Source organism: Muscardinus avellanarius, assembly GCF_963383645.1.
Source record: "Muscardinus avellanarius genome assembly, chromosome: 15".
Lineage (NCBI taxonomy): Eukaryota > Metazoa > Chordata > Mammalia > Rodentia > Gliridae > Muscardinus > Muscardinus avellanarius.
In genome coordinates, this window is record NC_137801.1 from 58,061,166 (window position 1) to 58,075,998 (window position 14,833).

At 35.3% G+C, this 14,833-nt stretch overlaps 1 protein-coding gene across 10 annotated transcripts in view; it reads left to right on the top strand.

Moving 5' to 3' along the window:
• The window catches only part of EHBP1 (EH domain binding protein 1), a gene marked incomplete at both ends in the record, with an annotated part of 344,370 nt that overhangs the window by 212,276 nt on the left and 117,261 nt on the right, over positions 1 to 14,833 (top strand). For all 10 annotated transcript variants that reach the window (XM_080711874.1, XM_080711877.1, XM_080711880.1 and 7 more), the window contains 2 exons: positions 7,368 to 7,546; positions 8,206 to 8,254. In XM_080711874.1, the coding sequence (XP_080568000.1) occupies positions 7,368 to 7,546; positions 8,206 to 8,254 (228 nt within the window). The remainder of the gene's footprint in view (positions 1 to 7,367; positions 7,547 to 8,205; positions 8,255 to 14,833) is intronic.

The window sequence follows — 14,833 nt, forward strand, 5'->3', positions numbered from 1 at the left end:
CTTAGTAAGGCCCTCTGCAACGTAGGGAGACCCTGTTTCAAAATAAAGAATAAAAAATAGAGCAGGGGGTGTAGCTCGGAGGCCAAATGCCTCTGGGTTCCATCCCCAGACCCGAAAAAAAATTAAAAATTAAAATAATTTAAAAATTTAAAATTGACTAAAATATAGAGCTGTGGGTGTAGCTTGGAGGTACAGTGCCCCTGGGTTCCATCCCCAGCACTGCAATAAATAAATAAATAAATAAATAAATAAATAAATAAGAGAGAATAAAAACATTTTTCCTCTTCTCCGGAAGAACTTATGTAGAATTGAAGATATTTCTTCCTTGAATGAATGTTTGGTAAAACTTACAAGTGAAACTGCCTGGATTTGTGTGTGTGTGTGTGTGTGTGTGTGTGTGTGTGTGTGTGTGTGTAGGAAGGTTTTTTATTTTTGTTTGGTACTAGGGATGGAACCCAGAGGCATTCCACCTCCTGGCTACATTCCCAGCTCTTATTTTTTATTTTGAAACAAAGTCTCATATAAGTTGCTGAGGCTGGCTTCAAACCTGCAATCCTCTTTTTTCAGCTTCTCAAGCACTGGGGTTACAAGGTCTGTGCCACCACACTCAGTGGAGGGGAGACTTTAATTATAATTTTAACTTCTTTAATAGTTAGAAGTTATAAATGATCCAGTTTCTTTCATTTCTTTTTATATCTATTGTAGGAAGCTGTACTTTTCTAGGAATTTGTTTCTCTTTTCTTAATCAGCCACATTCGAAGTATAATTTATTTGTTCAAAGAAACAACTTTTGTCTTTGCTGATCACCTCTACCCCATGCTTCTTACTTCATTACGTTGTGCTCTCAACTTTTCATTTCCTGTTTCCTACCTTTGAAGGTAGGTGGTGGGACTCATACTCCTGAGTCTACTTGAAATGCAGCTCTGTCTTTCAACTCACTCTCTGCAGCACTGAGAGCTCCTCTCACGCTCAGGCTTTGTAGTTTCTCCAAGTCTTGGCTTGCGGATAGTTGATTGATGTTTTTTAGAAGGCTTTAAATTTTTTTTTTCTTCAAGCTAGGCGTACTTGGGAGGCTGAGACAGGAGGATCACAGGTTAGCTGCCAGCCACAGCTACTAAGTCCCTCCAAGACTTAGTGAGAACTTATTTCAAGATAAAGAATAAAAAAAATAGAGCTGGGGGTGGTGTAGCTTGGAGGTAGAATGCCCCTGTGTTCAATCTCCAGAACTGTAAAAAAAAAAAAAAAATGGGCGTGATGGCGCACACTTGTAATCCCCAGGCTTGGGAGGCTGAGACAGGAGGATCGCACAGGTTCGAAGCCAGCCGTGCTGGCTTTAAAGACCCTGTTTCCAAATTTAAAAAATAAAAGTATAAAAATAGGTCTGGGAGTGAATAGGTCTGGGAGTGAAGCCCGGAGGTAGAAGGGTTTCCAGGAACCCCAGTACCACCAAAAAAAAAAAGTTAAGCTTTTTAAAATTTGTGTGCAGATAGAAGATAGCCTTTTGTTAATGTGGGTGGAAGTTCCTCACAGTATTATAGTATCTAATAATACTAATAACAAGACTAACTTCAGGGTGTGTGTGTGGGGAATATCTGAGGATTGAATCTAGGGGTGTTCTACCTCAGAGCTACAACTCTTCTGAAATAAGATCTCACTAAGTTACTGTGCACTAACCCCAAACCTGTTATCCTGTCTCAGCCTCCCAAGTACTAGAATTACAGGTGTGTACCACCACACTGGGCTCTTGCTTCACTTTTACTCTGAGAATAAAGAACAGTGATTTAATTGAAAAAACATGATCAGTATTGATTCATTTTTGTTATTCTTACCACTGCAGTTGTTTTAGGCTTATCAAATATACAATATATATAATATATAATATAAATGTATATAATGTTCCTTCAACCATGATTTGCAATGATTAGGGGAAGATTTTAAGGTTATGTATTAGACCAAAATATCTTACAGCTTTAGCAATAACAGTCTGTATCTCATTGTTCTGGACTTAATTATTAGATATTCTAGTTTTAGCCAATAATCTAAAATCCAACAGAATGAGCAAAGGGGTTTTATTAACTGAATATTCCTGGGTTTTAAGTCATTTAGGTTCAGTTGCCTTTTTGAATAAATTAATATAACATACACAGGATGGTGATGTAAGCTCTGAGGAAGGTAAGAGGCTGAGGCATTTGCTGGTCTCAAGAAATTTGTATTTCCTATGGGTCCTAAAGGTACATTACCTTGAATATGAACTTCTGTTTAGGAGTGTAGGAGTTGGAGTAGAAACACCTTGATATAGATTCTAACTCTTCTACTTCTAACCTCAGTTTCTTCATCTGTAAATTGGAAACCACAGTAGCTACATCAAAGGAGTTGTGAGGATTAAATGGCAAAGTCATATAAAGTTCTTTAACACTGTATAGGGAACATGACAGAGTTTAAGTATGTCTTTATAAATTAATGAAAAAATTTAAGCCTTTTTCTAGAGAGACATGGACATGTTGTAGTAAAGAAAAAAGCTATTAATTAGGCATAACAAACAAATAGAGTGAAGGGAACAATTTGAAATGGCTCTCTGCTAACTGAGAATTGGGAGGATATTTTGTGCAAAAGATGACAATTGGACTGAATCTTGAAGGCAGAATTGGCATTGTGGCAGTTATACTTGAGACAGAAAATATTCCAAGTGTGGGTGATGATCTGTATAACCCAAGACTGGAGATGGGGGCTCTGAGGTTCAGACAGGAAATCGGGGATCTTAGAGAACGGTGAGTCATTTTAAAGAGTAAATACGTGGGGGAAGATTTGGAATTCAGTGGTCAGAAATATCTGACATCATTTTATATGTTCTTAACTATTAGAGATGTTAGCTGTGCTTTAAGATGATCCTGTGCCATAACAGTTGGTCAGATGAGGGACAATTTGGAAGAAGGAGACTGGTATAAATACTTTATAATAGTTTAGGCAACAGAAGATAGATAAGAGACTTATTACAACCAGAGCATTAAAATTGCCTATGAAGCTGAGCCTGTTGGTGTGTGCTTGTAATCCCAGCATTTGGGAGGCTGAGACAGGAGAATTGTGGTTTAATGACAGTGTCAGCTACTTAGTGAGGCCCTTTGAAACTCAGACCCTGTTTCAAAATAAAGAATTAAAAATAGGGCTGGGGGTGTAGCTTGGAGGTAGAGCGCCCATGGGTCCAAACCCCAGTATGGCAAAAAAACAAAAACAAAAACAAAATTAAAAAAAAAAAACTGCCTATGAAGCCAGGTGTGGTGGTGCATGCATTTGGGAGGCTGAGACAGGAGGATCATCATTCATGGACAACCCCAGGTACTTAGTGAGGCCCTTTGCAACTCAGTGACACACTGTTTTTAAAAAAAAAAAAAAAAAAAAAAAAAAAAACTGCCTAGCTGGGCACCGTGGTAGCGCACGCTTGTAATCCCCGTGCTTGGGAGGCGGAGACAGGAGGATCGCGCTGGTTCGGAGCCAGCCTCGCTGGCTTAAGAGACTCTGTTTCCACATAAAAATGTTAAAAAATTGGTCTGGGAGTGTAGCCTGTGGGAGTGTATACCAGAGGTAGAAGGGCTTCCAGGAACCCCAGTACCAACAAAAAAATAAAAATAAAAAATAAAAAAATAATTTAAAAAACTGCCTATGAATAAACAGCTAGGAGTTGATAGATGAAGGAGAAATTCAAAGGTGGTTCTAAGATCAAGTCTAGGCAATTGGGACATTAGCAGTATCTTTTGAAAACACCATGAAAATGATAGGTTGCATGGGAAGATTATAATTATGGTTCTGAACATATTGAGTTCGAATTTTATATGGCAGGAAGGATAGCCAGCTGGAAATGTCAACTTGAGATAGTTTGAACTATAAATGTATATTTGGGAATCATCTGCATGGAAGTGATAGAATCCTGAGAGTGAATCAAGGGAGAAAAAAAAAACTATTCAGAGCAATAACTAGAGGAATATGAGACTGTATCAGTAGAAGAAGAGGAGATAACAAAAGAAACTATAGACAGGGGATAGAGTATAAAAAATGAAACTGAAATTTCTCATAGCTTTTTAAATTTAGGAGACTTTGCATCAAGTTATTTGACTAGGCTTTCTGAAAGAGATGTTATCCCCATTGTTAGGAAGAACAACTTGGCATCCTTCTTATATCTTTTATGTATAATCTGTTATATTAACAGAAATAACACATTAAAATGTTACATATTTGAAAGTTTAGACATATTTTGCTATCTTCCTTTCTCTGGAGAACAATAAATTACAAAACCATTCTGAGCTTTCAATAAAGTACATTGCATAGGGCATTGCAAGTTCCCTAGTTTGCACATCAAGGTATGAATATTCTAGTTAACGTGTTGTTTGCAAAATATAACTTTTTTACTATATTAAATTCATGGTCTTTTTATTTAAAAAGAACCTCAAAAATAGAAATTTAATATTGGTAACACATCAGTGGTAATAATAATTGTAGTCAATTAACGAAATTCTTTTACCATACATTATGCCAAGTGTTTTACACACATTTATTCATTTAAGAGTATTTACTGAGTACTTACTCTCATCAGGGACCTGGGATAGGTAGGTAGGTTATTTATTTATTTGTTTATTTCGCAGTACTGGTGATTGAAAAGAGGGACATTCTATCTCTGAGCTACACCCTAGCCTCACTAAGTTGTGGAGGGCCACACTAAGTAGCTGAGGTTGGCTGTGAACCTGTGATCCTCCTGTCTCAGCCTCCCAAATGCTGGGATTACAAGCCTGCACCACCACGCCCAGTCTGGAATAGGTTATTAAATGAATAAACTAAAAATCTTGGCCTCATAGACCTTTTACTTAGTGAAGACAGATAAATAATAACCAAAAGAACAATTAGATAAAGTATATGGACAGTAAGAAGATAAGTACTGTGGAAAAATAAAGCAGTATAAGGAATATCAGGAATGCTGCGCTGGATCATAGAAATAGGGTGCATTATTAGGTAGCGTGGCAGAATATGTTTAATGGAAATAGACTGTGTTGGGGTTAACCAGATATCTGGGAGGAGAGTACCAGTAAAATGGAACATGTCTAGGGTATCTAAGGAACAACAAACATCAATGTCGTTTAAAGTTATCAAGGGAAAAAGTGGTAGATAAAATCAAAGAGAGGTAATGGGCTGGAGGATAGAAAGAGATCTTGTAACTGTAACACTGTGATATATTTACTTATAATCCTCATTTTACAGATGAGGAAACAAAGAATCTGACACACCACTATAATAAGAAACAGACTATTTCATCCAGTTAAATACTGAGGATGTCAAAATGATTTAATTGTTAATTCCTTCATGACCCTCTGAAAAGCATTAGATGAAAAGTTCACAGTTCTGGACTGGCTGGTTTGTGTAATAATGCCTCTAATTTTCTTTTTCCGCAGTTTATTTTTGTTGGAAGTGCAGAAAGTATTCCTTAATATGAGGCTTTTGATTAGAAAAAAAATTCAAGTTTTGGTTTAATTCTTCTAACCTTTCTTTTTAGAGATAGGAGTATACTCATAATCATAATGATGTGGTTTTTATTTTTATATCTAAAAAGCATTCTAGATTATAACAGTGATAATGACATTTTTACATTACCTGTGTACATGTACCCGATGATTTGAATGAATCAGTGTAATGATGGTTGTAGGATTATCCGGCCTATCTTTATCTATTTTGTGGCACTGGCGTTAGACCCAGGGCATTATACCTCTCAGCTACATCCCCATCCTTTTTTGATTTTTGTTTTGAAACAGTTTCTTGCTAGGTCGCTGAGAGTCTCACTAGGCTGAGGCTGTCCTCAAACCTGCAGTCCTCCTGTTTCAGCCTCTCAAGTATTGGGATTATGGGTGTACACATCTGGCTGACTAAAAGGATTTGAAAGTCACAGTGGACCACTAAGTAAAAAGAGAATTTAACAGTTTATTTTTATTATGTTAGATTAATCATTAAAATGGATATTTATTCTAAAGCAAATTTACTAGACTGGGAATTTCACTTTAACCTACATCTCTATTAAGCAGAATGGATTCAAATTTGTTGATTTTTTTATGATCTGTGAATTTATAAGCATTGACTTTGTAGAGGTGATCATTGTAAGAACAGGGCTTTGCTAGAGTTGTGGTTGTTTACATAACGGTTTGTTAATCTGACCATCATAAAAATGGGAAATTCTGTCATTGATGACTCTCAGTAGCCTTTCCACAGAAACATTAAATGCATAAATGATGATTTTGCGGAGGTGGTGTTTTTGTTTGGCACTGACATGCTTTTGTCAAGTGGGGGCATCATTGTTCTTTCTTGGTAAAAAATGGCTTGCTTGTTTAACTTAAATGAAGTGGGGTAAATAATTGTTCTTTCACTTTATTCTAGAAAGCCTCTATTTTATCACCACAGCTAGCACTTTTAATTAATACCAATTAAAGTCCAGAAATGTTTAATAGATTTCTTTTTATTTTTCAATTGTGTCAGCCTTCAAAGTTATCATCACAAAATGTAGTTTTTTATTGAGTAAAAGAAAATAGTATGATTTCAAGAATAATAGATATTTAGAACAGAAATGTTATAATGTAGTCTGGTTTTATTGTTGTTATTGTATATGAAAGTAGATAGACATGGAAGTATATGACTAAGATTTAAAACAGGCATATAACCAACTCACTTAATAGTAAATATAGCTCTCAGTGAATTAATTAGAAGATATTTTGAGCAAATCCAAAATACATGCCATTATATGCCATTGCTGCTAGCACCTGAGTATTGCTAATAACTCAAACTACATTACTGTCGTTAAATTTATATGGAAAGGATATTTGAATATGATTATCATTGTGCTATTTACTTACAATGGTTATTTAATTACTGCATTTTAAAACTTACTATGATTTAGATTCTCCACCACTAACAATTTGTGCTACAGTTAGATTTTAAGATGCATTGTCTTTAATGTAGTAAAAAAGGAGCCATATTTGTACATGATTGCAATTGGGGAAATATTTTTAGGGCTTGAGAGTTACACAGGTATTCACCTTTAAGTATTTAAATACTTTAACATGATGTTTCCATCAATACAGCTCTTGGCTTGTTCTTACATATAAGTTTAAAATCTTGCCTATCTACATCCTTGTCAGGCAAATGCCATGGGCTAAAACTGAAGATAATAACTTAAGATTTATGTCTCCCTCTTGGAGGTTACAGTTGTCATGAATTGACAGCTCTGAAGGACCTAAACTGACATCAAAGGGTTCAAATGATCTAGTTAGGTCAATTAATGTTAATTTTCATCTTCCATTAAATTCTTTTAATGTTTTTCTCTTTTCCTTTTTTTCCAGCCAAGTCCTATACCAAGTCCTGTTTTGAGGCGAAAGCCAAATGCTAGTCAGTCATTGCTTGTATGGTGCAAAGAAGTAACAAAAAACTACCGGGGAGTAAAAATAACCAATTTTACTACATCCTGGAGAAATGGTTTATCTTTCTGTGCAATATTACACCACTTTAGGCCTGACTTAATGTAAGTAGAAACAGTTTCATTCTTCACTAATGTTTTATAAATAATAGATATTTTTAAAGCGAACTCAAAGTAATTTTTAATAAATGTCCTGAAATATACTATTTTTTTCTTAGTCATACCACATCTTTTGTTTTTTTTTGAAAGAAATGTATGTCAGAGAAAGTTTTTATTTCTCAATGCCTAAAAACAATCTTTTCCCTTTTTATAAAAATTATTTTTCTCCTTAGTTATACACAAATAATTGACTTGTAATTATTATAAAAATTGTGTTAGTGTTAAGATGAGATGAGACAAATAGCCTGTAGCTCTCTGTACAGTGACAAGAGGGGATTATTACCTCATGGGGAATTTGGTTGTCAAAGCTAGTTTCTGGTCCCCTGCCTTAACTTCTCTTTTACGTGGATAGCTTCAAAGAAATACGTAATCACTGTGTGTGTGTGTGTGTGTGTGTGTGTGTGTGTGTGTGTGTACGCGCGTGTGAGTTTAATTATTTAATTTATTTAATTTTCCACACTATTAGTTTTGTTGATTGAGTTTCTGTGAAATTGCTGGTTACTCATTGGTATTATTGAATGTCAAAGTTTTAGATTTGGTTTGTTTTTAAAATGGTTGTTTTTATCAAATACTACATGTACCCACTGTGTCATTTTCTCCCTCAGTGACTACAAGTCTCTGAATCCTCAAGATATTAAAGAGAACAACAAAAAGGTAAGAATTGCCAAGGGGGAAAAATACATAGTTTCAATTTTGGCTTCTCTGCAGGTTCCTGTTAATTTGGGGAACTGAAGGGACTTGGGGTGAGGTCATAATTGCAGCTCCCAGAAGGTAGTCAGCTTCCTGCAGTTCAAATAGGATGCATGGTTTACTCTGGTTTGTTAAGAGCTTTAAAGATCACAAGTGCCAGGCTGGCGTCATATTATTATTATATATGCATGATACTCATTAACTGCTGAATATCTATTAAAGATTTTTTTATTCTAAGATTCAGCTTTTAGAAAGTATACCGCAAACTGTCGTGCCATAACTATTCTATATGTTTAGAAAAATGTTAGAAGGACATGAGAGCAGGAACATAAAAAAATCAATGAGAAAAAGTTTCTCAATTGGATAAAGCAAAAAGTTGTAAGCACTGGTTCTTTTTTCTTTCTAGTAAATTGTATTTTTACATAATTAATTAATATACTGAGAATCAGTTTTCCACCTGGTATTTGAGAATATTGATCCTTTCAGCCTTCAGGGCAACTGCATGGAACTGAGTTACTGGAGCCCCCGAGCCAGCTGACTGGGTGTAGGCCGATATATCTGTTTACTCCAAGATATAGTACAGTATTATAATTTTCTATTAATATGGAGAGAAGTACGTAACTATAAACAGTGTGTTTGTTTGCACTCAGTTGAATTCTTCAATTAAAAAACTAATGAAATATTGTCTTAAAACAGTTCTTAACTTGTGATTTGCGGATAGAATTCAGGGTATCCTTGAACATGGTTGGAGGAAATATATATTTTATTTTTTTAATTCTTTAAGCTTTAACATATCCTTCAACTATTAATTTAGGCAAAAAAGTGGTAGTATTTGCTGTGCCTGAGACTTTATTGCCTTTAAATATTACAGGTATTTTTTTATTGGTACATTGTAGTCATACATCTTAATGGAGTACAAGATGGTAAAGGCATACATGCACACATCACTCATTTAGCCCTTCCCCAATTCCCACCCCATTCTTTCCCCCCTCCCTCATTCTCATGTTTGGCTTAATGATTGGCTTTGATATGTTTGTGAATGAACATATTCAGAGTAGAGGGTCTGTCATGGAAAATATTCATAGGGTAAAGTAATTATTAGCAGTTTTTAATACATTTTAAATTAGATAATTAAAAACACCTAGTGATTAAAAAGTCTCATATTCTTGATAAAACTTCAAATAAAAAACAAAAATAAGCAAAATGTGGTGGAGCAGCCCTGTTATCCCAGTACTTGGGAGACTGGACTGGGATCATGAGTTTGAGAACAGCATACAGTAACTTAGCAAAACTCTGTTTCAGAATAAAAGATAAAATGCTGGGTGTAGTGGCTCATGCTTGTAGTCTCAGCATTTGGGGAGGCTGAGACAGGAGGATCATGGTTCAAGGACAGCCTCAGCTACTTAGTGAGGCTCTTTGCAACTTAGACCCTGTTTCAAAAAAAAAAAAAAAAATAGGGCTGGGGGTGTAGCTTGGAGGTAGAAAGCCACTGGGTTCCATCCCTCAATAAATAAATAAATAAATATAAAATAGGGCTGAGGGTGTGTAGGTCAGAGGTAGAATGCCCCTGCACCACACACACCCAAAAAAAAAAAAAAAAAAAAAAGGGAAAGAAAGAAAAAAAACAGTAAAAAATTTAGAGGTAAGGATGTAATTTAGTGGTACAGCAGTTTCCTAACATGCAGGCACAAGTTCCTGGTTTCTATCCCCAGTAACACAAAAGAAAGGCATAGAAAATAATTTAAATTAAAATAACTTTCACGAGAAGATGGAGACTGAGAAAAGCAACGTTTACGAGTCCTGCTAACACTCAATCTCTATTGCCACAAAATCAGCACTTTTCATAGCCAGAAAACACTACCAGCAGAGAAATAAAAAATGCAAACACAAGGGACAGAGAAAAAGAAGACTAGAAGAACAACGAGAGACCAGAAAAGAAACCAGCCTGCATTGTGGAGCCACACTGGTGCCATCATTCCTCACAGCATCAGGCTCCAGAGAGGAACAGTAAACAAGGAGCTGAAGTGAGCAGCTGCCGATCATTTGGGTGTAATTCAACAGTCCTTTCAGCACAAAGAACGTCTAAAACTCCCAGTGGCCAAGCTCATCACACCTTCCAGGGACTCAGAATGGAGCTCAAAACCAGAAAAGAAATATGCCAGCTTCAAGGCCGAGGGTGTGGCAGTGGCTCCATATTGCCAGCAGCGGCGGCAAGTTCACCACGCCCACCTGCGATGGCTCCAGATCAGCATGCACAATAACTATAAGTAAATTGCGGCCCATAAAGAAGAAATCCCAGCACTGCACCCTCAGGGACTTGCACAGCTTTGATAATCTCCCTAAGTCTGAGATTTTGCAGCCCAACCTAGTGAAGGAGTAGTGGTGGCAAAGATACCACACCCTAGTTGCAGCTCCCCGTGGGAAAACACCCAGCCCGGCACCCCCACGGTCTCGCGCAGCCTCAATTAACTCCCTGGGTCTGAGACTTTGCAATACAACACAGTAAATGAGTAGTGGTGGCTGAGATTACAACAAACTCGAGATCCAGAGCACCTTAAGTGAAGTCATGGTGACTCGGGGAAGAACCCAGAGAAGGCACAAACTTCTGAAATCATGTGAAAGAGGAACAACAATAGAGCAATGAATGCCCACAACATCAGAACCTGATAACACAGGAATTCAGAGATCTCCAGAAGATCAAATCAGGAATATAACTGTAGAAATAATACAGGACTTTCTAAAAGAATTTAGAGAGATTCTAAAAGAAATAAAGGATGCAATCATTGAAGTAAAGGCATCAATTCAAAGTATAAACAATTGATTAGGCCACATGGAGAATAGAATCTCGCTTCTAGAAGATGATCACTCCAAAAACAAATGCATAATTTATAACTTAGGAAAAAAATTCAGACAGCAGGAATCTGACATTGAAGAAATATGGGCCCATTTTAAGAGAGCTAACCTAAGAATAATTGGAATAGAGGAGGGAAAATAAGGTGAAACCAAAGGGATCAATAATCTCTTTAAAGAAATAATAGCAGAAAATTTTCCAAACATAGAGCACAAGAGGTCAATACGCAGGTCCAGGAAACTTATAGAACTCCCTTTAGACAGGATCAGAGAAGAGTTTCCCCATGCCACATAATTGTCAAAATGACCAATGTGGAAGCCAAGCAGAAAATCTTAAAGGCAACAAAAACAAAAGGCCAAGTGACATTCAGAGGCAAACCAATTAGAATCACTCCAGATTTCCCAAACCAAGTCATGAAAACCAGAATGGCTTGGAGTAACATATTCCAAACTCTGAAAGAAAACAACTTCCAGCCAAAAATTTCCTACCCAACAAAACTATCTATCCAATTAGATGGAGAAATAAGAAGCTTCGATGACAAACAGAAACTGAAGGAATTTATGTCTTCAAAACCAGCACTAGAGAAAATACTCAAAGAAATTAACTACAAAGAAGAAATAGGTAATACACACCAGAACCAGAGAAACAAGATTTTCCATCCAGCAGACAACTAAGCAAAGATGAATAAATAGTATTTGAAACAGAAATAAAATCTTAACATGTTAGGACTTAAAAGTTATCTCTCAATAATCACACTGAATGTAAATAGCCTCAATTCCCCAGTAAAAAGACATAAAGTAGCAAAATGGATTAAAACCCAGAATCCATTCATCTGCTGCTTACAAGAAACACTTTACAAGTAAAGATAGTAACAAACTCAAGGTAAAGGGCTGGAGCAAGGTAAGTCATATTAAGTAGCTATCTTAACAAATGTGAAGTAGTATTTCACTATAGTTTTTACTTGTATTTCCTTAATGATTAGTTATATTATGATAATGATGAGTGATATTTATGTGTTTATTGGTCATATAAAAATCTTTGGAGATTCATTATCTATTTTAGTCTTTTCTAAATTATTAGTATTATTAGTATTTCTAAATTATATTGTTTCCTTTTATTGTTACTAATTTTTAGAATTTATATTTGAAATATTAATATACCTTCAGATAAAGCATTTGGAAATATTTTAACCCATTCTATCAGTAACTTTTAATTATATTTACATTGTTTTTGGATGTACAATATTTTTCTATTTTTTATGAATTTTGTTTATTCTTTTGTTGCGTATGCCTTTGGAATCATATCCAAGAAATCACTGCCAATTTCAGTGTTGAGAAGTTTTATGACCCTGGTTTTCTCCTAAAATTTTATAGCCTTAAGATTTACCTTTAGGTCTTTTATCTAGTTTGAGTTAATATTTGTATATGGTGTTAGGTAAGGGCCCAATTTTATTCTTTTTCATGTAGTTATTATTTTTCAACAATATTTAGTGAAAAGATTATTTCCTTCACCAAATGTTCTTGGAAACCTTATCAAAAATAACTTGACCATATTTGGAAGAAAAAAAAACTTATCAAAGTTAATCAGGAAACCAAGCATGGGAAGGAGGGAGGGGGAGGGAAGGGTTAGGGATTGGGTAAGGGCTGATTGGGTGATGTGTGCATGTATATCTCCACAAGTTTTTTTATCCCATTAAGATGTATGACTATAATGCACCAATAAAAATTTATTTAACAAAAAAAGAATAAAATAATAAATAAATAAAATAACTTTTAACTTTTATTGCTCTTTAAGAGCCAAAATTTGTATTGGCATCAAAAAGTTCTTATTTCTTTGCAAATGCTGACGCTGGGCCTAGAGTAGTACCTTTATGAAGCTAGCATTTTTAAAAAATTGAAATATGCCACCAAATAAAGGTAATATTTAAATTTAAATTTTCTTAATACATATCACTTACTGGTGGACATGCTACAAAGTAAGTTATTCATATGAGTTATTTCCTGTATCATTTTGGAACACCTATGTTATTGAAATTAAATGCCTTCTTTTAATTACTTAAGTTATATTCTTAGTTGTGGCAGTTCTTTACCTATATTTTCTTACATTTGAATAAAATGCTAAGCTAATTTAAATATAGATATAAGCACTATTAAATAAGATTAATAGTCAGTAGGTAGTGATGGTACATGCCTGTAGTCTCAGCTGTTCAGGAGATTGAGAATTCCTTTAGCCAAGGAGTTTAAGAACAACTTGTATAGCATAGCAAGACCCTATCTCAAAAAAAAAATTTAAGCTGGGCATGATGGATCCTGTTTGCAATCTCAGTACTTGGGAGGCAGAGAAAGGAGGATCACAGGTTCGCAGCCAGCCTCAGCTGATTAGTAGTAAGCCCTCTACAACTTAGTGACACACTGTTTCAAAATAAAATAACAGGCTAGGGGGTATAGCTCCAAGATAGAATGCCCCTGGATTCACTGTCAATACTAGAAAAAATTTTTGATTAATTAAACCATGATTATTTTGTAAAGTGAAGCTTTAACTTACTCTGCAAATCTTTTTAAATTATTGATTTTACTTAGCTATACACTGTTAAGTAATATAGGAAATATTATTAGGGTTTAAGTCATACTTTACCTTATGTTTTCAGGAACCTAATAACATGGGAATAGTTTGTATTTACATATTCCTACATGGAAAAGAGTATCTCATTAAGATTTTTTTCTCAGGGTTGAAAGTAGAGCAAGTGCTGAGCTTGGTGAGGCCCCAAATCTCAACTAGATCTTCCAGGGCAGATAATCATGGCTTTGGAAAGCTTTTTAACTTCAATGATTCTCTTCATTACCTGATTCAATAAATTATTGTTATGTGTCTTTCTGTTTCGTCATTTGCAATTTCTTACCTTAGATCTACATTGGGTATCTCAGTTGCTACCCGCAGATGATTCTAGCTTTGTGTGGTTTTTCCTGTGTACCTTTGAATAGTCTTAAAGCAGCACAAGCAACAGTGCCCATGTTTTAAGTTTCACAAAGATGCATAACATAAGAGACGACTCCTTACCAATTTAATAACACTTAGGAATGAATAAGACAATTTCCTTTGAAAACCTTTTTCTTTATTATTATTCCTCTACACACAAATAGCTAAAAAAGATAGTAGGTGATTGACCATAGCAGAAGAAGGTTAACCTGTGGGAAAATTGTCTTGACCTCTCTTACAAGAAACCTTGTCTGTTTTAAAATGTTTTTTAGTGCAATTAGTGTGCATAATACGAATTGCTACATGAAGCAAAACATCAGCAGGAGTTTCCCCACAAGGAAGCTAATCATTTTCTCAGTCTGTAAAAAGTGCTGAATAAAAATGGTATTTACCTGTGGCATCTGATCTTACTCAATATGTCAGTGTTTTAGATAATTAGGAAATGTTTAGAATACTGCCTGTGGTGCTTTTCCTGATGGTCTGCAATTGATGTCTGTCAATCAAGTCGTCAAGAAACACAAGGAAGAAAATGACTTTAATTTTCCTGAAACATGTAAAATACAAAACAAGCCTATACATGCACACCAACTGAGCTATTCTCTCTAGTAAATATTTTGAGGTACCTATATTATGAAAGCACAGTGCTGTGAAAATTGAAGAGGTTTTAATATCACAATTTATTTTTCATTTTCTTTCTTACTTACTCCACAACATTT